Source organism: Phalangium opilio, unplaced genomic scaffold, assembly GCF_054372755.1.
Source record: "Phalangium opilio isolate 3A_F unplaced genomic scaffold, DU_Popi_V2 ptg000024l_1, whole genome shotgun sequence".
NCBI lineage: Eukaryota > Metazoa > Arthropoda > Arachnida > Opiliones > Phalangiidae > Phalangium > Phalangium opilio.
The window spans coordinates 1,890,970-1,912,904 of record NW_028324155.1 but is presented as its reverse complement, the minus strand read 5'-3'; the positions used below and the strand labels follow the sequence as shown (position 1 = coordinate 1,912,904).

The following is a 21,935-nucleotide window of genomic DNA, read 5'->3' as shown; positions in this document are numbered from 1 at the left end:
TGAGTTCTTGACTGCGTGATCGAGTTGGCTATGTTCAGAAAATGCAGCAGAGTGCAGACGACTATTTGTTCCGTCAAATATTGAAATATATGAGTTTTGTGAGTACTCTATTTTTAATTTCGATTATGTTAGCGTTTAAAATATATTCAAGTATAAGTTTAAGTATTATCATTAATTATTAAGCATTTTTTTAGTGAATGAAGTTGCAATTACGGTTATTGGACATTTAAATTTCTGTTTCTATTGAATTATATAATTTTTTCTTAAGCCTTGGCTATTGTGCTTGTTTTGTTTTTCACTTAGCTCTGGGATCCGGACTCGTTTTTCATTTGTAAATATGTTCAACTTAAGTTATTAGTTGTTTTAGGGCTTTAAATTAGAATGAATATAAGCGAAGGAAGAACAGATGCTGTTGGCAAAGATGACAAAAACTCCAAAAAGCCAAAACATAGAGCTTCTCTCATTATCCCAAAATCTGTTACTGATTTACAAAGGATAAAGCTTGAACGCCTCATGCAAGATCCAGTTGAGTACTAAATATTTAATATTCTTATCGTTTTAAAACTAATGAGTGGTTTTCGTTGTAGGAAAAGCCCATAATTATTCCTCCATCAACAAGAGAAAAGAAAACTCATGATCCACCGGAGTTTGTCAGAAATGTTATGGGATCTAGCGCTGGTGCTGGAAGTGGGGAGTTTCATGTATACCGTCATTTAAGAAGGAAAGAATATTCTAGACAAAAATTCATTGATGAAAAAGCTGCAATTGTAAGTTATCAGTTTATTAATTAATAATTAATTTATTTATTGAAATCATGATTTTTAATTTTCTTTTTCATTTCAGGAAAATAAAAATGACGCCTATCATAGAAGGATTGAAGAAAATAAAAGACTAGCTGAGGAAAAAACCGCCAAAAAAAGGGCTAAAAGGTTAAAGAAAAAAAAGGGGAAAAAGAAATTTAAATCTAATAAGAATAATACAGGTATAGATATTAGATAATTAATTTTAAAAGCTTTAAATTAAAATTAAAATTAAAATTAATTGAAAGTAGGATCATGTTTTAAAATAATATTAAAATATTTTAGGATCACAGCAACAACAAAATGAAAGTGAAGAATCTGACTCGGAAGAAGATAAGTCAGAGGAAGAGAATGAAGATCAGTCTAATGAAGAAAGGAAAAGCCCAAAAAATAATGAAGAAAACAATGACGAAGCTGTTGAATCAAAGGATAATGAACAATCTGAAACTCCTATTGAAAAATGACAATTAAATCCAATTATAACCACATAATTTGTTCAATTAATTCAATATTTTATTCATATGTACATAATACATCACTACTACTCTGTCATTTTTATTATTATAAGGAAATCAGTTTAAAGATAGCTTTTATTTGGTATTAGTTCGTGTACGCTTATTCCAGGAGAAATTGGCTCCGTAGCTTTTTTTCTTGGGTAACCTTATTGGAGGTTCTTCTACCGAGTAGGGCCACCCTTAATATGAAAAAATTATGTTAATTCATTTCATAAATCTCATAAGTTCTATTTAAATTCTACCATTTTTTTCACAAAACGCAATGGCATCTTCTTTATCAGTGAATTGCAAAGTCATATTAGATAATGGATCACCTCTATGGGTTAAAACAGACTTAGATTAATTTATTTGAACTTAAAAAGAAATAAATGGTTTTTTAAGGTACTTACGTTGAAGCCCATCCCATAAGAGGATTTTCCCATCTCTCTCGTCCTTCAAATTCCATTTTCCATTTGTGGATGTTGTTGGTTCCAGACTGCATTGCATTTCTAGCTGGCATAAATATTCTTACTCTCCTGGTTTTAATATGTTCCTCCGGTACTCCGGTGATACTGCTGATATCAGTCTTGGGAGGTATATTTTATTAATTAAAGCATTTTTCTACACTGAAGGGGAGATTAGATTAGAAAACTTACAGGTTCCGTAACAGTAATTGTTTCCACATGAACTGACTCTTTCAAAGCCTCCTGAACATCTTTCTTGACAGACTGAAGTGGCTTAACTGGTTCATTAGCATTGAGGGTTGAGGACAAGGTCGCGTAGTTCCTAAACAGGTGAATTTCAGTAATGTAATGGGTTTACTTTTAATTTGGTTTAGATTTTAATATTAACATTCCAATTTAAATTTGCGGCTATTTTAGAAGTATAAAATTACCTGTATTTACTGGAATATACTACATTTCTCCACAGAGATCTCGAAATTCCTAGTACCACAGCAGACATCTTGGTTACCATTAAGGTTATTGTGTTAATGCACAGCACACTCGATCACGCGAACAATATCCCAATCTGCCCACTCTTTATAGGTTTATAGGCGGGAAATTCAAAAGGTTCCGAAAATAACATTAACATTAGGTTCTGTGGAAGATGAGATGTGATTTGGTCAAAGGAAAGGTTTACCTCTCTAATCACTTTGCAAAACCAGATTTTCCCACTGAAGACCACCTTAATAACTATTTATTAATAGTTAATTTTTTTTTAATTTTACTTATATCCGGGTATCCAGCGCGACAGTATGTGACGTCATTGAGGACGTTGCTCTTTACCGGTTTCCGGCTCCGCTGTCGTCCCTTTTTGCCAGCACGCACGCGGCACAAGCGCACAACCTCTTAACATTCTTGTTCCGGTTGACGCTTCGGAAGGGACCACGTTGTTCGGCATAAGGCCTAGGTAAGTTTTAGTTAAAATTAATAATAATTTATTTTAAATTAATAAAATAAAACCTTGTAGAAATGAAAGTTTCGTTTCTGTTTTAATAATTTGTATTTCATTTTTGTAACGTGTAGTGTATATTATATAATTTATGATTATGGCCATTTAACCCTTGTGTTGAGCCTAATTTTGTCTGTCATATTCTTTAATTAAATAGTAATTAAGATAAAATAAGATCGTTTTAGTAGTAATTAGGTTATAGTCATTGATGTGGCTGCTCTTTATTTCTAGAGAAACTATGCAGATTCATATATTACTCTGTGTTCTATTACCGTTTTGCCTAACTTCTTTGGCTGATGAAGATAGCCAAGCGAGACTTCTAGTGCACAAACACATTTTAAATCGTTTCTTAGTGGAGGGAAAGGATATAATTGTGGATTACAGTATCTACAATGTGGGAGGAAGGTGAATTGGATTTATTTCAATCTTCCATAAACGGAAATTGGTGTAGGCCATTTTGTTGCTTGGGTATGGGTTTTATCTTTTTAGGCATATAAAGTAATAATGTCTTTAATTTAATTAATATTAAGTTTATAATGTTTTGCAACAGCGCTGCTTTGAATATCCAACTGGTAGACGCCAGTTTCCCTGAAGAAGTTTTTGAAGTTACGAGTGGTTTGCTGAAATTTAAATTGGATAGATTAGGACCGTATCCTTTTTTTGATATTTTTTGATTAGTTCAGAACTTCAGGCACTTTTGAATTCCCAAAATCATAGTTGATTTCACGGGTCAGACATTGTGCTAGATTAAACTTCAATCAAAACCATTGTCGGAATTTTTTTTTAAATAGTTCTTGCACACTGATTGATATGAAACAAATCATGTTTCCGTCTTTAAAATCATTTTATTAATTTCCTTAATGTATTTACTTTAGTGGTACAAATGTAAGTCACACTGTTATTGTAAAACCAAAAATCCCTGGTTACTACAATTTTTCCGCTGCTGAAGTAACCTACTTGCCTTCGGAAGATTCCCAAGAAGTTCAGGTATTTTAAATAGATTTATTTCTAATGTTCTTTTGTTAATTGGCCTTATTCCTGATCAACGCCACCGAGGCGTAGCGGCGACTTTTGGAACTATAATAATACGGTAGCCAATTACAGGTGGCGCTGGAGTCGATGGACTCTGATGGAGATCTGTTATTTTCTATGTTTTGATTATTACCGCTTCAACTTCAAAAAAAACATGTTTTAACTAATTATTATTAACCGAATAATCTCCAAATAGACCAAAATCGAATGAAAACTTACTCCGAAAGTCTTATTTCATAATATTAGACAGAATAAGAAAGGTAAAATCAACTTTTAATACTTTTGAAACCATATCGCTTGTTAAGCCTTGGCTATTCACATGATTCAAAATAGAGAAAATAACAGATCTCCATCAGAGTCCATCGGCTCCAGCGCCACCTGTAATTGGCTACCGTATTATTATAGTTCCAAAAGTCGCCGCTACGCCTCGGTGGCGTTGATCAGGAATAAGGCCAATTAAAGCTATTAATTTAATTTAAAATCTTATAGGTTGGATATTCATCAGAACCGGGTGAAGGTGGTGTAGCTGCCTTAAGAGATTTTGACAGAAAGTTTTCTCCTCATATGGTAATTGTTATAACATGATTTAATCACGTAAATTAGAGCACTAGTGAATTTCTAAGGAGATAATTACGTATCTCTATTGGCTCAGACCTAGTGCTAGAGAAAAAACACTCAAAACCATTGTCAAACTTTTTTATATAAGTTTTGCACACTGATTGAGATGTAACAAATCTTTTTGGTTTGTTAAGAATTATTTTTAATACATTTCTTTTAATTTTAAACCATAGTTGGATTGGGCAGCATTTGCAGTGATGACCCTACCTTCTCTCGGAATTCCTTTCTTATTGTGGTACAGCAGCAAGTCTAAATACGAAGCCATTATTAAACAAGCAAAGAAACACTAAAATTTTTTTGTGTATTGTTGTAATTATGGTGTGAATGAAGAAATAATTTTTTTCTAAAACCATTGTGAATTTTGTGACTCACGAGTTTTTATTATTTACCAAGTTACACATACTTCCCTTTTGCTCAGACTGCACTTAGGCCTATTTAAATGATACTTGAAATATGGTATTATTATAAAATTAGATGGAAAAATAAAACTAACCAGAATAGAGTAGTGGCACTCCATGTTAACTACCCATAGAGCTTAATACAGTCAAAGGTAAGAAGGTGCCATTACTCTATTAACTAATGAAGACATGTAGTATTTTTCTAATTCTCTCCCCTGAGAGCTAGTTTTTGGTGATATCACTAGCCTTCTTTAATTCAAGCCTTAGAAATTTCAAAAACTATAGCCCCCAACTGGTCCCTGATAGGACGGCTTAACTGGGCTCACAATGCTATACTTTAGTCAGCTTAACTCTGCCAAAATTCAGTACTTTAATCAGCTTAGGTCCCCTTTTAAGTTTTTAATTATCCCGGACTAATTGTTTCAGGTAATTTATTATAAACAAGTTGTATTAATCAAAACATCAATTTTAACTTAAGAAGATATTTTTTCAACTATATTTTATTTAAATCACTCTCAGGCACCCGTGTACTTAGAGAAAATTTATGACAGAAGGCGCTGATGCTGCGTAGCGGGCGTTTCAAAAAAAAAAAACTTCAGTCAGCTTGGCAACTTTGCTTTTTTTCACTAATTAAGAGTAAATTAATTCAAATAATCGATTAGAACGGCTAATCATGAAGAGAAAAGCCCTATTCAACATCTTTTTTAAAACTTTCGCACCCTTATGCACCCTCAAAAAGGTAACTCTTTCTCTCCTGAATAGACCCAAAAAGGAATAAAACAAACAGTATAAGCATGAATCTATACTTCAATGCCAGCGTACAAACTACAACAGACAATACACTAATACAATTTCAAGGGGAACCCTTTTCCAATACTCTGGTAGTCCGAGTTAATTAAGGGCTTTTCACCTTTTAAAAAGTTTCGATTCTGAGTGTTCTGGCCTTAGTCGGTGCATGGTTTAGCATACAAGGATGTCACCAGTTACGCTTAACCATCAAAATAGTTTCAATTTTAAATTCTGTTCAGATAAATTTCAAAAATTACCGCGCTCTGAAGTTGCGTAGGCCTCCTAAGACGGTCAAGTTGCAAGAGGAGACACGGACGAAATAGTCAATATAGCGCTAACGAAAGTTTATAACGGCACCCTAGACCGGAATAAATAGACGGCGTAACTTGCGAAATAACTTTCCCCATTTATGTTTGGGTCATTGGTCGTCATAGAAACGCTAGCTAAATCTACAAAGCGACATCAAAAACCATACGCGTTACTTTCCCTGGATTTAGAGTTAGAAGCTATACATCTTTTAGTCAGAGCAGAACGTGCTAAGAGGACGTACAACCTATTGCTCTCTATGTTGACACTTTCCAGTAAGTCTCTATTTTTCTTTCTTTTCTTAGTTAATTTTTTATAATTGCCTCTACGTTGTTTGAACCTGTAGTTAAATTAATTCGCGCAACTAATGTCAAAATAGCAAAGGTGCTGATTGGTAAAGAATAAGAATACGTATAGTTTATTTCGACGTACGTAAATTATTATTTTAATCCGAGTTAGGCTTTGAAAATTTCATAGAATTAAGTTAATTGTACCATATAAACTAAATAAGCAAGAGCGTAACGTTTTCCGGATTTCTTCGCCTTATGACTTTGTGTCAGCGTTTTTATAAAAGAACCAGGAAAATTTATGAAACTTCTTTATATTATAATAAAATTATAATATAACATATACATATGTATAAATATATACACACGTATATATTGGACATAGAGAAGGCGTATTTCGACTTTCGAGGGTTGAGTAAGTTGGAATCTTATATCCACCAAGTACGCAACGCGCGAAACGGACAATCGGATAGAAAACAGCTGTCGCTTCTTATTTATTCGCAAATATATATATATATATATATATATATATATATATATATATATATATATATATATATATATATAAATATATATATCTATATATATATAGATACCTCTTTCGAGAAAGCTGTTCAAATAAGTTCAGCAAAATTCGAAGTTCACGATTATATATTTTTTCCTCTATAAGCTTATGTTAAAACAGAGATGTAAAAGCCAGGTAGTACCGCTTAAACGATAAAGTAGGAATTTTTCTATAATTTAAATCTGAAAAAAAATGGCCGTGATAACATTTATAAAACCAATTTTAGTTTTCATCGCTTGAGCCCCATGAAGGTAAATAGTAACAAACAGTAATCAGAAATTTACTCAAAGCCCTGATACAATTTTAAATAATATTCAGAGCCTGCCGCGTAGTAGCCTAACGCTTATCCACGCTTCAAACACAAGTTCATAAGATAATGTTCCATAAGTTTGCCACTGTTTACTGAAAGCTTGTCATGAAGTGACGTAGGTAAAACGTCATAGATTCTCGTAGGCTTAGTACAGACTAAATAGTAAGATCGACTGCAAAACCGCGTGTATTCAATTCTCGCGTCGTTCTTATGTTTATGATATTTGATTAAATTGTTATTGTCCATCATTCGTTGTAAACAGTATTCCCCGAATTTATACCACACCGTTTCGATCGAAACTTGAAAAAAAAAAAATGGGAAAAATGACGTAACGAATATTGATTTAAAAACACGTGCGCGGTTTTCCGCGAGATGCATGACTGTTGCACGTACGGAGGTTGACTGACCATCCAAGTTGAACGGCCCTTTTGTCAAGCTTTAACACACCTACGCGTTTAAAGACCCCTCGAAGATATAAAGTAGCTTAATTTCATTCGTTCTTAATTAATTTCGTCTTGTTGAGACTTATTACAAAAGGAAACGATTCTTGAAAGGAATGTCCAAAACCGCTTGAATTTGTCCGGTACTTTCCTAAATTCGCACAAGAAAACTGAAAAAGTTCGTTAACTTAAAGTAAAACAGTAACGTGCATGCCACAATTGCCAAACTTGTGAATACGTGTGATTAAATCTGATTAAAAACTATTATGGCACTTTTCATAGTGAATTTTAATTAAATTGGATTAAGCTAATTAAACGTACAGCTATAAATTAAATTAAATAATAAGTTCATAAGTATGTTTTATAAGTTTGTCAGTGGTTACTGAGGGCTTGTCATGAAGTGACGTAGGTCATAGATTCTCGTAAAAGGCTTAATACAGACTAAATAGGATGATGGACTGCTAAACAGAGTGTAGTCAATTCTCGCTTGTCGTTCTCGAACTAGCTCTTAGTAAGTCTCTAAGTCATACTTATGGAACATGCGTTATCAACTTATGATGAAATTAAGACGAACACGGGTAAATTACGAGTGTTTACTTCATGTAATGGACTTTGCATAGAGCACTTACGACTCACGCTATTTTGAGAAAATAGAGAAAGCCCCCCTTTCCGCTTTCTGGTTATAAAAGAGCGTGACATTGTTACATAACTAGCGACGTAATTTGACTTGGTAAAATACACTCGTTTTGCTGTTTTTACTTATTTAAAGGAACCACAAGATCAGGCTAGGGCTGTCCTAAATAATTATACAAACATTGCGATAACATCTCTCAAGAGGGAACGCGTTTACCTCTACGTGTTAAAAGGCCAAAGAAGATATGGAAAATACCTAGATTCAAACTTGTTCTTTGGATTGCAAACTTGCGTAATATTATCAACGAACGTTAAAGCGTTTGACAAAATTTATATCTTTGTCCCACATTAGGCAAACGATTTTATACCTTGAAAGACACTCGATTTCGTTTCTTATTTTCAATTAAAATATTAAATATTTGGCCACCGGTTTCGGTTTGAAAAAAGGAGCGACAGTTTTCCGTTATTTGGATCAAAGACTACTTTACTATTTTACTAACACTGAAAACTGATAATGATTTTCGAATGTCTGCCACTCCGAAAATTAATAAGGTATGGAATAAATCATAAACGCTTCGAAATGTAGCGAATAATTCTATTATTGCTGGTTCAATTCAAATAGATAATTTTCTGACGAATTGAACTTATTATCATAAATATATTCTATAAGTGTGACACTTGCTACAGCCATTGTAAACGACGCCAGAATTGATTATACTAGGTTCTGCATTCTGGCTCCCTATTTAGTCGATATTATATCCTTGATAGCGTCTTACCTGACGTATCTATGACGTTTCACCTACGGCTACCATAAGTTTATAAGATATGTTCCATATACTTCGTAATGCTATCTAGTGACTTACTGGGAGCTAGTTCGAGTACGACGCGAGACTTGACTACACTCGGTTAATTTTGCAGTCCATCTTCCTATTTAGCCTTGACAGTGCCTCACCAGGCGTCGCTTTACCTCGAATCTATGATCTACGTCACTTCATGACAAGCTTCAGTTTGTAACTAGTGACAAACTTACGGCCAACATATCTTATGAACTTATAGGTTACCACTTAGAAACCAGTGCCAAACTTACAAAATATATCTTATAAACTTAAGCTATGCCGTACATAATCAAATTTATTTACCGTTACCCGTGTCATTAAATAATATTAAAATGATTACATACCGGTAAATTGGATTCGTTCTGTATCTTGTTGTCATCGGTTGACTTCCATTGTGACGGACGTAAAGGATATATATCAGTTGATAATTGGATAGAGACGAAATTCTTAAGATTAAAAATATAATAATTTAAAAGACATGAAACAATTTATAAAAGAATGGTTTATGGAATCAGGGTTGACGCTTAGATAATTAATTTTCGGTACCGATAACGGGGTATCTTTTGTCTACTGCCAGACAAATTTATTTCTATTGTTTCTTAAAGATTATTATTTCAATTTCGACGAATTCCGGAACAGAAAAGGGTTCAACTACCAGTTCAATAATGATTTGATACGGAATCTAATCACGCCTTCGTAATGAAATTCACGTTTACAAATTTTAAAGTGAAAGTTATTAATTAACTAACGATATCTGCATAATATATGTTAATAAACAAAACTATTATGTCAATATTGATACGGAGGTTTCAATTAAAAACAATAGGATTATGTTGAAAGAGGGACGTAATGCATTAAAAACAATTATTACACTCAGATAATATGCGATTACTTAATTATCTGATATTTTAATTAAGCCAGGTGAAAAATAATATTGTATCCTTCACTTTGAACCTTTATAATTTATCAAGTATAATATCAACTTAATGGTGATAACTGGGATTAGATAGGAGAGATTTAAGTCGCGTACGCTCCACGCGTTTCGGAGTTTGCTCTAGGAATATAAGTAAACCGAATAATTTATAGCTCTATATTTATGTGGGAAAGAAAGTACTACGAGAAAACCGTGATTTCTTATCTTCGTATATTGTAACTCTATCGCAACACGACCCTGATTGCGAACTCGGAAAAATTCTTTACGCCATACTTCTTTTTTTATTAAATGACAGATTACACGAAACCGATGTGGCGCAGGTTCTATTCGTTTCATTCGTCGTTAACCCTGGACCATCGATGGTCAAATAGAGGTTCCGTAATAGTTTGACGGGTTTCTAGAATTCGTACCTAAAAAGTACAAGGACAATGATAGAAAAACATCATTGGCAAAGAGGGCAAGTTCGGAATCGATTATTTCTCATCCTAATTTTGCTAATTCGTAAGTTACACTTTCCTCGGCGAAAATCCAATAACTCGATTAATTAATTTCGCTATTGATTTTGGGTAAAATCGTTTCTCTCTCGCGCAGATGGCGTTTCGTCGGGAAGATCCGGAAACGATCAATCGGAGGCCGCGAAAGGTCAAAATGTACCTCAAAGGGAACCGGAATCGGGAATAATCGTCCCGAGCTTTTCCGTTCCGAATCTTAGTGATAAATCGGTTGAATATCATACGCCAAAAACAGACGATATCTATACCGTTTTAGAAAATGATTTTAATGACAATTCCCCATATTGGGATAATTCCTACGACATTACACTCCCATTTGATACAAATTTCTTGATATCGTCCTCGTTAATAACGGAGGAGTTTAATTACGACATTGACTCCCTCCGCGCCGATTTGCAATCGAGTATATCTTCGTGGAAGATAAGTCATTTCAGCTACGCGTCGGTCGTCGCGGTCCCAAGCGCGTTACCCGACTTCAAGGACAACGTAGATTATTATTTCATCGATGATTCCAATTCGACTCGTCCTTTAAACCCCTCTAAACATCAGGATGTTGCGTCCTTAATTCCCGCGCAAAGGTTTTCTAGCGAAACACGATCGGCCATAATCATTCCTAGTCAAATAATTGAACCATCATCTACCGCAAAGGTAGCAGCAACGAGTAGCATGATCACGGAGACAGTTGAAACCGAGCGTTTTAGAACTCCTAGTCCTCCAGCCGTGTACTCTAACCCGCCGTCTCCTTCTAGTCCAATCGATTCTTCCGCGATAGTCAACGATACGGGTAAAGACACCACGACTAAGAGGACTCCAAAACTAGCCTCGTTTTCCACCAAGGATGATGGGAACGTCGATTATAGAAACGAAATCAAACCCTCACCCGCGCGAAGGACACCCACGGTCAGACCCTCCCCTCCCGTTGAACCGACTCCATCTAAGAACGATACTGAAGTAAACCCAGTCGACGCGAGGATGGTCTATCACGTCGCCACCCCTTCCTCGAACGATTCGATTTCTTTAAGGTCGTCTATGGGTCAACCCGTTTCGGTGCACGTTTCTCTTTTCCAAGACGTGAAGGGGAGAACAGACTCGGAGGAAAATGTGACCCGAGCGACGTTTACGCGGCACAGGATTGAAGAAGAGGAAGAACCCGTAAAAGAACCAAAAAAGGAAGAATCTTTAGCCGTGTTTACCATGACCAACCTTCCAATAAGTTCAAACATAATTAAATACACGGAAGACGTGCCTAAGATGATTGAACCCAAAGAACCTTTTACGTTTTATCCCGATAAACCGAAACCTACTCAAAAATTAACCACGTCCAAAGTCACAACATCGACACATTACACTCTAACCACTATAGTTACGCCTACAACAGGTACACATCTCTACTTTAAGCTAAATAAAGCTATCAAATTCTATAAACTAAATATCTTCCCACTTTCAGTGTTAGCAACACCGAGTTTACATTCAGCCGTGACAGAACTTAGCTCGGTGACCCCGTCATCACCACCACCCAGTTGTGGATCGCCAAACTCTATAACGCAATGCCAAAAGAAATACCCCGTTTTGGTCAATGTGACGTTAGCCGTGGACTGGGAAACGTTCTGCTTCCAGAAAAAGACCTTTCAAAACGACTTGACCAATATTTTAAGGGAGGAGAGCGAACTGAAAGAGACCACTATGGATCAAGTCATATTTTTACAATCCGATTGCGCGGACAAGACGTTCTCGGAGAACAAGAACCCAGTAAAAATATCCGTGTTCTTTCTTGTTCATGACCGACAAGGCAACTACGATCAAAATATGACCAAAACGATCGGGGATAGACTCAAAGCCAACGTGAACGAGTACGCCAGTGTCTTCCGTGATAAAGTGAGAAACGTTTTTTAATTGAATACAGGCCTCATGATGGACGATTTAACCCAACTTGATTGGGAGGGATTTGTTTACAAAAAGGTTTAGCGCAGACACTGCTAATTAGAGATGCATTGCTGGTCAGGCATAATGATTGATCCGAGGGTTGGGTGAAACATCTTGCATTATTAACAGTGTTATTAACACGGTTATTATTTCCTCTCTTTCTTCGGTAAAGTTGATCAAGGTCTCGATCCTGACAGACGACGCCGTCGAAGAGAAAAAAAGCAAACTCACCAGCGGCGGATTCTTGCCCTTTTCCGAGTCGAGCATTATAACTGGAATCGTTTTGTCCGTCATCGCCGCTATATGTCTCGTGACTCTCAGTGTCATTCTTGTAAGAGAGGATTTCTGTATTATCCCCCATCTTCTAGTCCTTCGCCCTTTCGACTAGGGAATTGTTTCGTTCACCCTTCTGGTTTTATTTCTTGATTTTTTTTTCTTTTCTATTTCTCCATTCTTCTTTCAGTTAGTGGCTAAACAACGGGGCGCCCACTCGACCAGCGCCAGCCTACCACCCTCCTTGATGGACGGACTTAACATGGATTCATTTCCCGACAGAGGAAGTAGTACACGCCGAAAGAGAGGCAGACTTTCTTTGCGTTCTTTCTTAAATCAAGCTTTCGACGAACCAGTAAGTCTTTAGAAGAAAAGAACTTAAGATGTTGTTGAAGAAGACGAAGAAGATTAGGAAAAAAAAATGCCTAGACTTTTTTTCATTTCAAAAGTTGTCTAAGCAAAGTTTTTTTTTTTCGAGTTTTCTTCCATCCTCTTTTGGAAAATTTTCGGCGGATTATTAATAGTTTCGTTCACTCTATCAGGAATTTCCGAGTCACCCGTTAAGCTTCTCTAGTCTAACGAACGCCATTAATAACAAAGCTGCTCTGGAAGAAGAATTCAAAGTTTGTAATCCTTATATATACATTCCGTCCCAATGGAGACAATTTTCCATAAGTTACCAGAGAAAAACATATACGAAACGTCCGAAAATACAGAAAAAAAAACATAAATCAGACTCGTTCTTTAATCTTATAGAAGTTGCCCATCAGCGTACCGGCCTTGGAAGAAGTTCCCAATGGCGCCGAGACTAAAAACCGTTACGCTAACGTCATTCCCAGTTAGTTTCAAGTTATATACCTATGACGTTTCGCTTATACACAATACGCATGATATAATATTATTTCTTTTGATGTATAACGATAGATCCATCTACAAGAGTTCGTCTATCTCCAGTGAATAACGAAACCATATCCGAATACATCAACGCCAATTTCGTAAAAGTAGGCAGTATACTATTTACATTAAGTCGTTTCTAAGAAATGCTCGGGTCTTCTTTCTTTGTATAACTTATTTCCTTACTAAATTAGGGGTATGGCGGCAAGGATAAAGAGTACATAGCGACTCAAGCGCCGTTACCGGAAACGGTGAACGATTTTTGGAGGATGGTGTGGGAGCAGCAGAGCCGTATGATACTTATGCTGACCCAATTGGAGGAGAATGGAGCGGTATGAAAGAAAGACTTGTTCTTTTTCTCTTAGCGAACTCTTATAATCCTATCTCGTTGGATCTTAGTTAAACGTTTCTAATGAATGACTAACATCCTTTTCGCATCGCAGAGTCGCTGCGCTCAGTACTTCCCGGACAATACTCACGATTGTAATCGAGCCTACGGAGACTTTCAAGTGTCCTTACAGAGTAAAGACGTCAGGGAAAATTTTGTCGTTTCTACTTTTAAGCTTTACGAAATTGAGGTAAGTCAAATTAAAAACAAGACGCGATAGACGCGATATACACGTTAAGGGACATACATACTGTTGTTTAAAACAAAACAATCTGCATTTCCCATCACATTATATGGTTAATGGCGTCAAATTTCCTATCAATAACATACTCAATCGATAATAAACTTAAAATACCTTAAATATTCCATCGGTTTAAAAAACGTTAAGATGAAATCCGATTTTCGTTGGGGGTCTAAAATAGATTCGATTTCTTCTTTTTCCGGTATTTTTCTGGTGGGTTGGCGAACAGCGCAATCTATTCAGAGAAGTGATTCATTTGTGGTACACCGCGTGGCCGGCCCATAAAGTGCCCGAAGATCACTCTTCCCTGCTCTCTTTCATTCTAGAGACGAAAAAACACCCGGTCCATCGGTCATCCGGTCCTCTCGTTGTCCATTGCAGGTTAGTACTGTACATCCCACACTATCCCCACAAACCTACTTGCTTATATTCCCCCGTGGAGCAAACGGAAGAAGGATTCCTCCAGGGAAGAAAACTAAAATATATTGTTTAAACATAGTCCGGGAACGGGTCGAACTGGGGCCGTCATCGCCATTGATATTCTAATGAAGGAATACGAAGAAAGTCGTATAGTCGATGTTCAAAGGTGCGTTTCTAGGTTAAGGCACGATCGACACGGAGCCGTTCATACTATACATCAGTATCTATTGATTCACGAAGTAATTATTGCTCGACTTTTATTCATCTAAAAGGATTGGACATTCGCTTGACCTTTAACCCTTTGACCTTATGACCTGGTTCAACGCATGAATTAGTCTCTTCGATGTAAAAGTGGGAATAGGCAACACTCAGTATCGAGACACACAAGGGGGTTGACCCATCGCCGTCTCCCTGCACTCTCTGAACCCAAAGCGCCTAGAGCGGAGGCGCCGAAAAGCAAGATGAAGGCAATGTTTTACCCCCTTTTAGTTACATCGACTAGGCTTATTGTCAACAAGATCATTTTATAAAGGGGTTTAAATTTACCTGTCGTTAAAATGCGTCGAAAATCGTTGAATGTTCATCCTTACTTGATCTCCAGAGTTGACCTTGGCAATAACACCTTTTTATTTTCTCTCAGGTACTTCACGACTTTATCGTACGACAGGGAACCTCTTCACAAAGACCTTCTCTGAAGTCGCTCATGTCTTTGAAGTTGCATTGAAACAATGATGAAAGGCAATTAATATGGCAGTGCCAAAGAAGAAAATAGTTTTTAAAAGATTGTCCAAAAGGCGCGAGAGCCGTATTTTTTAACAAACATATTAAATGTAAAGTCCATCCCATATGAGGATTCTATAGCATCGATATGGAACTATGACACTAGCTAGTATTATGTTTCAAGAGTTATCAAACTGGGACGGACTATATAGAGTCGCGTTCACACTGATATATTTATAATAAAGAAGAAAGGAAGCCGAAAAGATAAAAAATATACCTTAATTTTTTTTTAGTTTTTACAAACTGTAGTCATTTTTTTAAATAATTCACGAAACACTCTCTAGTATTAAAATATATTCACGAGTTTCGTAAATTGTGCTTGATCTCTTATTTCTCTCTTCTGCACATAATTTACGTTTATAGTTTAAGGAATAGATTTGGATGAGTTTAAAAATTATCCTTCAATCAACAATTAAAACTTCGAATTGAAACTAATATCATTTTGCAAAAATAATTCGTCATGACTCTCGTCTGTCCCTGGGATCATAATTTACTTCAAGTTATAGATATTGCCTGGTTTAAAATTCAAATAATCTGTCTAAATCACATTTTTTCTCTCTAGTTCAGTTTAAGCACAACCCTATAACGCTATCCATAAGTAAAAGATCCCCATCCGTCATAAAGGATAGAGAAGCATCTCGTTTTTGAGTAGAGGCGTCTCCTGGTGACACTTTAGTGAAAAATTAATCAAGGCATACTGAGCATGATTTCCATCTCTATCCGTAACACAACACCACCAATGAAGAAACACTACAGTACGCCATGACTTTAATATATTCCAGTTTGGAGGAGAAATCTTTAACTGAAGATGTCGCTGCAGTCTCGCTGAATTTATCACCAATGGAATAATGCCCTATGATAGAACCATACTTACGGAGAGTATTACCGGGTTATGTGAAAAAAGAAAAAAATAGGTATATGGAGAATGCCTTTGGGATATAACTCCACTCCTCTTCTTTTTACGCACGAAAATCACATTCAAATTTGGTCCTTAATATTACTTTTCTCTTCATCCCCCTATCTTCTTACTAAAAAATGCGCCGTAGAGCGAGAGAAGATTTCAAAAAATTCATTTTCTGTCTGTCTCAAGGCCCTACTTTGAGGAGTGAGAAGAAAAAGGGGTAAAATAAAGTAGATGATTGTTAAATATATATCATATACAAGATCCATCGTTTCATATACGTTCTAAAAAGTAAAATATAATATAATATAAAAAAGCCAATTTAAGAGAATTGAAATTCGCCACTTCCGGATCTTGCCCGAAGAAGATGAGGAAAAATTTTATCAATATTCGATGTAAAAAGGGAAAAGAACTATAAGTAACTCCATATCCTCGAGTTAAATATTCTTGGATAGAGGGATGAAAAATAATTCAATAATATTAAAACGAAAAATATAGTAGAGGAGAAAGGAGTTCTCCGCTGATCTGTATTCTTTCTTCTTCAGGCGCATTTTGTGCGTGACTACTTTCTTTCCTATGGTATATAACATTACGTATTCGTACACTTTAGCTTTCCCAATGTTGTCAAGCGTTTTGTCTTGAATATATCGTACAGTTCAAGCTTGAAAGGAGTAGAATTTACTATAGAAATATGAGGTTTTCTATTTGAAGATTCAACCCAACCAAGAATGAATTCTTCTAGGCCTATAGTACTTTTCGCCTCAATGGAATTAGGTTCAAAATTAGATTATACTCACTGCCTCGAGAAATACCGATATATATCTATGGGAAAAGGTATTCGCCGCTAAGCCTAACCAATGGTTAGACGGTATGATGGTTGCCATACAAAACACATCATAATTGCGAGGAAAGTATTCAAAGGAAAATAGAGAGATGGGAGACAGAAAATAAAATAGTAAAACTGAACTGAACAAAAGAGACATAGGGGCTTGCTTCGAACGTTCTCGTTAAGCTTCTTTTTGGCTTTTATTATAGCGATAGAAGGCTTGTTGGAAGGAGAAAGAGTATAAGAGATGGATATTACGGAGACTTAATCTAAGTGTTCAATAGCTCGATTGGATTTTGGGAAAAGGCGCGCAGCTTGGATGTCGGAGAGCAGTTGGAAAAGAGAGAAGAAGGACTCTTCGACGGACCCCGGGAATAATCGAGCAATCAATCAAGCGTGTCACTAATGGCTGCTACCAGAACGAGGTGGAGTAGCGACTCGTGTCCGAGACTTTTCTTCGTGATAAAGAAACACAAACTTGGTATACAATGGGATGACAATCGAGAGGCCCTTTTCCGCTGCCCATAGCACGGAGAGGCTGAGGGAGATTGGGTTAGATTGGATTGGGCCTTAATACGGCCAGACAGCGAAACCCTTCTGTTACTATACTAAGACGTAACCTTTTGAACTCTATTGGGAGCTATAGGTACAAGCTTCCATTTATTACCGGTTAACGTACCTCTAGATCTTCGTTCCTAAGTCACTTAGCTCCCTCAAATGGATTAAGCCTCTTTTGGAAGGTGTACAACTGTTCAGTTTGGTGTTTTACGGAACCAACCAAACTTAGGTTGAAATTCAATCAAACCTATCCGGTATCGTTCCAATAAAAACTGGTCCTCTAAAACCGCGCTTCTTCTCGAACGGGTTGAACCATTTTACAGGCGCTTCTGTTTGTGAACATTAGTGGTTACCGAAACTTTCTATGTTTAATTAAGTCCACCGTGTGGGTCTGGGTTTTTGTTTACATTAGTGGATACTAAATGTTTTAAGCGAATTCTTTCACTAGAAAGCCTTAGAAATAACAGTTCTATTTCAAGAGGCCTACAGTCTTTCACAAATAAACTATCAGTTCCTGGAAAAACCCTTCTTGAATTTTAATTAAATTTAAGAAAAATCCCGGATTCAGTGAAAGTTCTCTTTTAATTTTTTTCTTCTGAAGATTAAATCTGGAAGAAAATCTAATTTTTAACAGCAAAGACTCCTGGAAGGATAAACCTTTCTAAACTTATCACAGGCTATTAAATTTCTGCACTTTTTCATTCCTCTGGAAATGAAAGAGATGGCCAGAGGAACTTTGACTATGAGAGAGGATGAGACGGCACGTACCATTGCAAAACAGAGTAGCTGAGAGAAAGAAGAAATCTGCAATCGATCCTGCCTTGATTCATACGCTTCTCGAGTAATTAGTTTGGGAATTGGGGACTCTAAACCTTTTCTCTCTTTTCCCTTTTTTACCATTTCAACTTATAGCAACCCACGTCGTCGGCTTTTTATGTGCTAAAGGTCGGTCTTCTGTATAGAATTCAACGAGCAGAAAACGTATCAAAGACTCAAAATTAGGCTTAATAACAAGTGAAGTTACAAATTACAACTACCATCATGACTGCGGATTGAAACACCCAATTCAGTAGACTATACTCAAGTTAAGCCTAACATAAATCGATTTGGATTATCATGAATAAGGCAGGTTTAAATCAGTAAGACGGTTTATAAGAGTTTTCCTCCACTGCATTCTGAAAATAGGATGAATTGAAACACATTTCATTCGAAGTTGAGACTTGAGAGCGAAGGTAGAAGCAGGATCCTAAGATTTCAAGCTTTGTTAAGGTCTAGCCTTGATTAAGCGGCTTATCTAAGACTTTTTAGGTTCAATCTGATTGTGAGAAACACCTTTTCTTTCTCTTCTTCCTCTACTTCTTGAAGAAGCACTTTCTCTTCATCTTTATCACAAAGTCGTTGTTTTCAAGTTGGGGAAAATGGAAGTGAGTCACTATCTCCTCCGTTATGAGGTCGAAATCGAGGTCAACCCTTTGAAATCCGTCCATCCGAGAGACGAATAGATTGAAAAGCTGTGAGAGATGGATTCCTTACACCCAGCCCCCTTTTTACTTGTTATACCAAAACATCGCTTTATTCGGCCTTGTTTCTAATTTTGCGGACTTAAGCTCGTTCTGGGATAATTGTTTCTTATAGGGGTATTGCCCGTAAACAACATACTTTGGTTGAAAGTTACGGGCGAAGAGAGCCGATTTTCGAGGAGGCCATCTTCCTCTCGAAAGTATTACGGACCAAGCAATGCCCCGAGAAAAGGGTCAATTTTACGACGAACTAAAAGCTATAGGGGAAATAGTTTCTAGTAGGCTTTGAGTGGAGTAGAAGTTCTAGGCAATATAAAGACAAAGGGTTGAAGTGGCCGGATCATGAGGTTTCACCAAGGAACCCTAATACTGGAGAACCAAGGCTTAAGTAGAATTCGGTCGAAACGCTTTCAGTATTAAAGACGTTTTCCGAGAACAATTTCTAATTTGGACGGATTAGAAGCGAATTCCCTAACTCGATACGTCTCTCTATTTGATTGTCCATGTCTCTAAATCCACGTAGATCCTCTTTATTAGATTAGAAAGTTAAAGTTTTATAATTTCGTAACTCGGTTGGTTCCAACTTCCAAACGAGTTTACACGCTGTTCGTTACGATTTCAAAAAATTTATTTTTGACACCGTATATACCAAATGATAAGTTATTTCTTTAATCGCGGTGCGTCGAAATGATAAAAAACTGTCAATTAATTTTATAGCAAAAATAACAAGAGGTTACAAGTAAACCCTTACAATTTTGTCGCGCTTTCTAATGTATTTTAGCAATGTATAATGAACTCCATATTGATTTAATAGCAAAGGATAATTATTACAAAAACTATATTTAGGCACTGTATAATTAATGCCTTACTTATATACAGTAACATTGCTAATTAATATTGAAATCGTATAAAGAATATCTCCTCAACAAAAGCCGAGATACAACAAACCCCAAAAAATCCTTATTTCTCAGCCTGTTACGGCTACAATGACAGGGAGCCGAACATAAAGAGGTCACACAAAAGACACGTGTCCTTGGAATGACCCATATTAGTTTAAAACACGTTTCCGCACAATTTAAATGAGATCATAGTGTTTAGCAGACGGCATAATGAATTTTAAACTTTTTAGGACGGTCTGAGACAAGGACTAGGCAATATCCACGTCGGCGTTACAGCGTCACTTTCGGCGAAAATGAGCCAAATAACGATGAAACCGAATTAAAAAATTAAACACCGTTAGCGGAATGCAGTGAGCAACAAAAAATGTCGAGTCCGCACGTTTAATTACCGAAATTCAAAGAATAACAGCGAAAACATGATAGTGGAGGTATTTTTAGTAAGGTCTCAAACACAGTTATAGAAAAGCCCCGTCATGAGTCCCGAGGAACAAACAATACGAGCTTTTCCAAGACCTATGGCAAAACGCTGCCAGTAGATAAAACCAAAAGACGGCGATAACACGAAAAATAGTTTAAATCACTGAAAATTAAGTTTGATTACCGTTAACGGAAGGCTTTAGAAGTCGTTATGTGCAAAAATCAAACGAAGCCAACTCGATCACGCGCTCAGCAAAAAAAATCCTTATTTCTCAGCCTGTTACGGCTACAATGCGGCTCTGGAGCAATGAGTTAGATCTCTATGAGATAGATAGAGTTACAATTCAAATACTCGCGTATGCGTATTTTATTTAACACGTTTAAAAACTATCTTGACAGCTTGTTACACAGATTATAGCAGCAGACGTTAATAAAAAAGTTCTTAGGGTGGCGCCACCCGTATTTGATAAAGATTCATGCTCGATAAAAGGTGTATTGCGAAACGTCGATCTCGAGATCTCACGTTGTGACTCTAGGTTTCATATATATATTCTATCTCATTGCTCTGGAGTAGTTTAAAGAGAGCGAAGGCGAGACGACGACGAAGGCGGAGCTGACGACGAAGGCGGAGCTAATCTTCCGTTTTTATGTCTTTTATGTCTCCGTAATATTTTTTCGACATCATAGATGGCGACAAAATAAAAAAGAATGGGTTTGAAAAGAGAAAATGTTTCTCTCTAATTAAAAATTCAATTAGGGAAGCCAGAAGAAGCGTATTTTTAGTTTTACTTTCAACCAAAGAAGAATTTTGCATAGTAGCTTTTCTTTTAGAGCTTATTCGTTGAAAGAAAACTAGTCGTTGAAAAATCAACTTCAGATGTCAAAGAGATTATAATTTAACTTTTTAAGACTACACAAAAAAATTATACGTCAATTAAATTTAAATTTCAAATAAAAGAAATCTAAAATCTAAAATCCAAAAGACTTTAATTAATTAATTTAATATTTTAAAAGGAAATGCGTATGCGTTTGTCAGTTCTATACTTTATGATATTAATTAATTGATATAGTTTAGGGTTCAATTTCAATCCCCTATACCTTTCTCGGTAGTTCCCTCTCCTCCAATCACGAGTCAAGAAGGGAAAATCCCACATCCTATAGCACGTACGTGCATTCCGTTCCCTAAGGCTAACTGCTATATTATTAATTGTTTTCCATTTCGTCGCCAGGGTTTCTGTTAAAATGAATTATGGCACGCGCGTCACTTCTGTTGCAACGCGAAATGAGAGTGGCCCACCCCCCATACAGGTCGAAAAAGAAAAGACCAAAGAAACTAATGATCAACAGAAAATGGTTTTAAAAAGAATGAGTTTTCTTTGAACGGGGTACTCCTAGCTGATTTCATAATGGAAGTGAGATTCTGTTTGAGGAAATATCGCGAAAGCAGTTGGATTTTAAACCCCAAAACAAGCTTCGTTAACTGCGTGTC

At 36.3% G+C, this 21,935-nt stretch overlaps 4 protein-coding genes and 2 long non-coding RNA genes across 7 annotated transcripts; 3 read left to right on the top strand and 3 right to left on the bottom strand.

The window, feature by feature from the left end:
• Positions 1–14: 14 nt before the first annotated feature.
• On the top strand, positions 15–1,291 carry LOC149692087 (PRKR-interacting protein 1 homolog). 2 transcript variants are annotated; one of them, XM_089867747.1, is made up of 5 exons: positions 15–98; positions 368–525; positions 588–767; positions 844–982; positions 1,086–1,291. In XM_089867747.1, exons 2-5 carry the CDS (start codon positions 382–384, stop codon positions 1,262–1,264), a joined length of 642 nt encoding a protein of 213 aa, XP_089723873.1. In that variant the 5' UTR covers positions 15–98; positions 368–381; the 3' UTR covers positions 1,265–1,291. The 2 variants fall into 2 exon arrangements, with proteins under 2 accessions (XP_089723873.1, XP_089723874.1); XM_089867748.1 differs by lacking the exon at positions 15–98 and having other exon boundaries at positions 236–525.
• Positions 1,292–2,341, bottom strand: ND-18 (NADH:ubiquinone oxidoreductase subunit 18). The gene is made up of 5 exons (XM_089867750.1): positions 2,190–2,341; positions 1,951–2,080; positions 1,705–1,880; positions 1,558–1,631; positions 1,292–1,494 (listed from the first exon to the last, which is right to left on the bottom strand). The coding sequence occupies exons 1-5, from the start codon at positions 2,267–2,269 to the stop codon at positions 1,391–1,393; spliced, it is 564 nt and encodes a 187-aa protein (XP_089723876.1). The 5' UTR covers positions 2,270–2,341; the 3' UTR covers positions 1,292–1,390.
• Positions 2,342–2,544: 203 nt separating this feature from the next.
• SsRbeta (signal sequence receptor beta) lies at positions 2,545–4,745 on the top strand. Its single transcript, XM_089867749.1, has 6 exons — positions 2,545–2,704; positions 2,978–3,151; positions 3,297–3,395; positions 3,622–3,733; positions 4,268–4,345; positions 4,570–4,745. The coding sequence occupies exons 2-6, from the start codon at positions 2,985–2,987 to the stop codon at positions 4,684–4,686; spliced, it is 573 nt and encodes a 190-aa protein (XP_089723875.1). The 5' UTR covers positions 2,545–2,704; positions 2,978–2,984; the 3' UTR covers positions 4,687–4,745.
• Positions 4,746–6,767: 2,022 nt separating this feature from the next.
• LOC149692084 (uncharacterized) lies at positions 6,768–10,302 on the bottom strand. The gene is made up of 3 exons (XR_016382606.1): positions 10,168–10,302; positions 9,305–9,406; positions 6,768–7,661 (listed from the first exon to the last, which is right to left on the bottom strand). It is a non-coding gene; the product is annotated as an uncharacterized LOC149692084 (long non-coding RNA).
• LOC149692083 (uncharacterized) lies at positions 10,275–15,638 on the top strand. The gene is made up of 13 exons (XM_089867739.1): positions 10,275–10,395; positions 10,486–11,784; positions 11,854–12,281; positions 12,502–12,660; positions 12,793–12,957; positions 13,145–13,225; positions 13,359–13,440; positions 13,527–13,603; positions 13,691–13,828; positions 13,940–14,074; positions 14,355–14,506; positions 14,625–14,784; positions 15,186–15,638. The coding sequence occupies exons 1-13, from the start codon at positions 10,323–10,325 to the stop codon at positions 15,267–15,269; spliced, it is 3,033 nt and encodes a 1,010-aa protein (XP_089723865.1). The 5' UTR covers positions 10,275–10,322; the 3' UTR covers positions 15,270–15,638.
• Positions 15,639–19,916: 4,278 nt separating this feature from the next.
• LOC149692082 (uncharacterized) lies at positions 19,917–21,147 on the bottom strand. The gene is made up of 2 exons (XR_016382605.1): positions 20,419–21,147; positions 19,917–20,310 (listed from the first exon to the last, which is right to left on the bottom strand). It is a non-coding gene; the product is annotated as an uncharacterized LOC149692082 (long non-coding RNA).
• Positions 21,148–21,935: the final 788 nt, after the last annotated feature.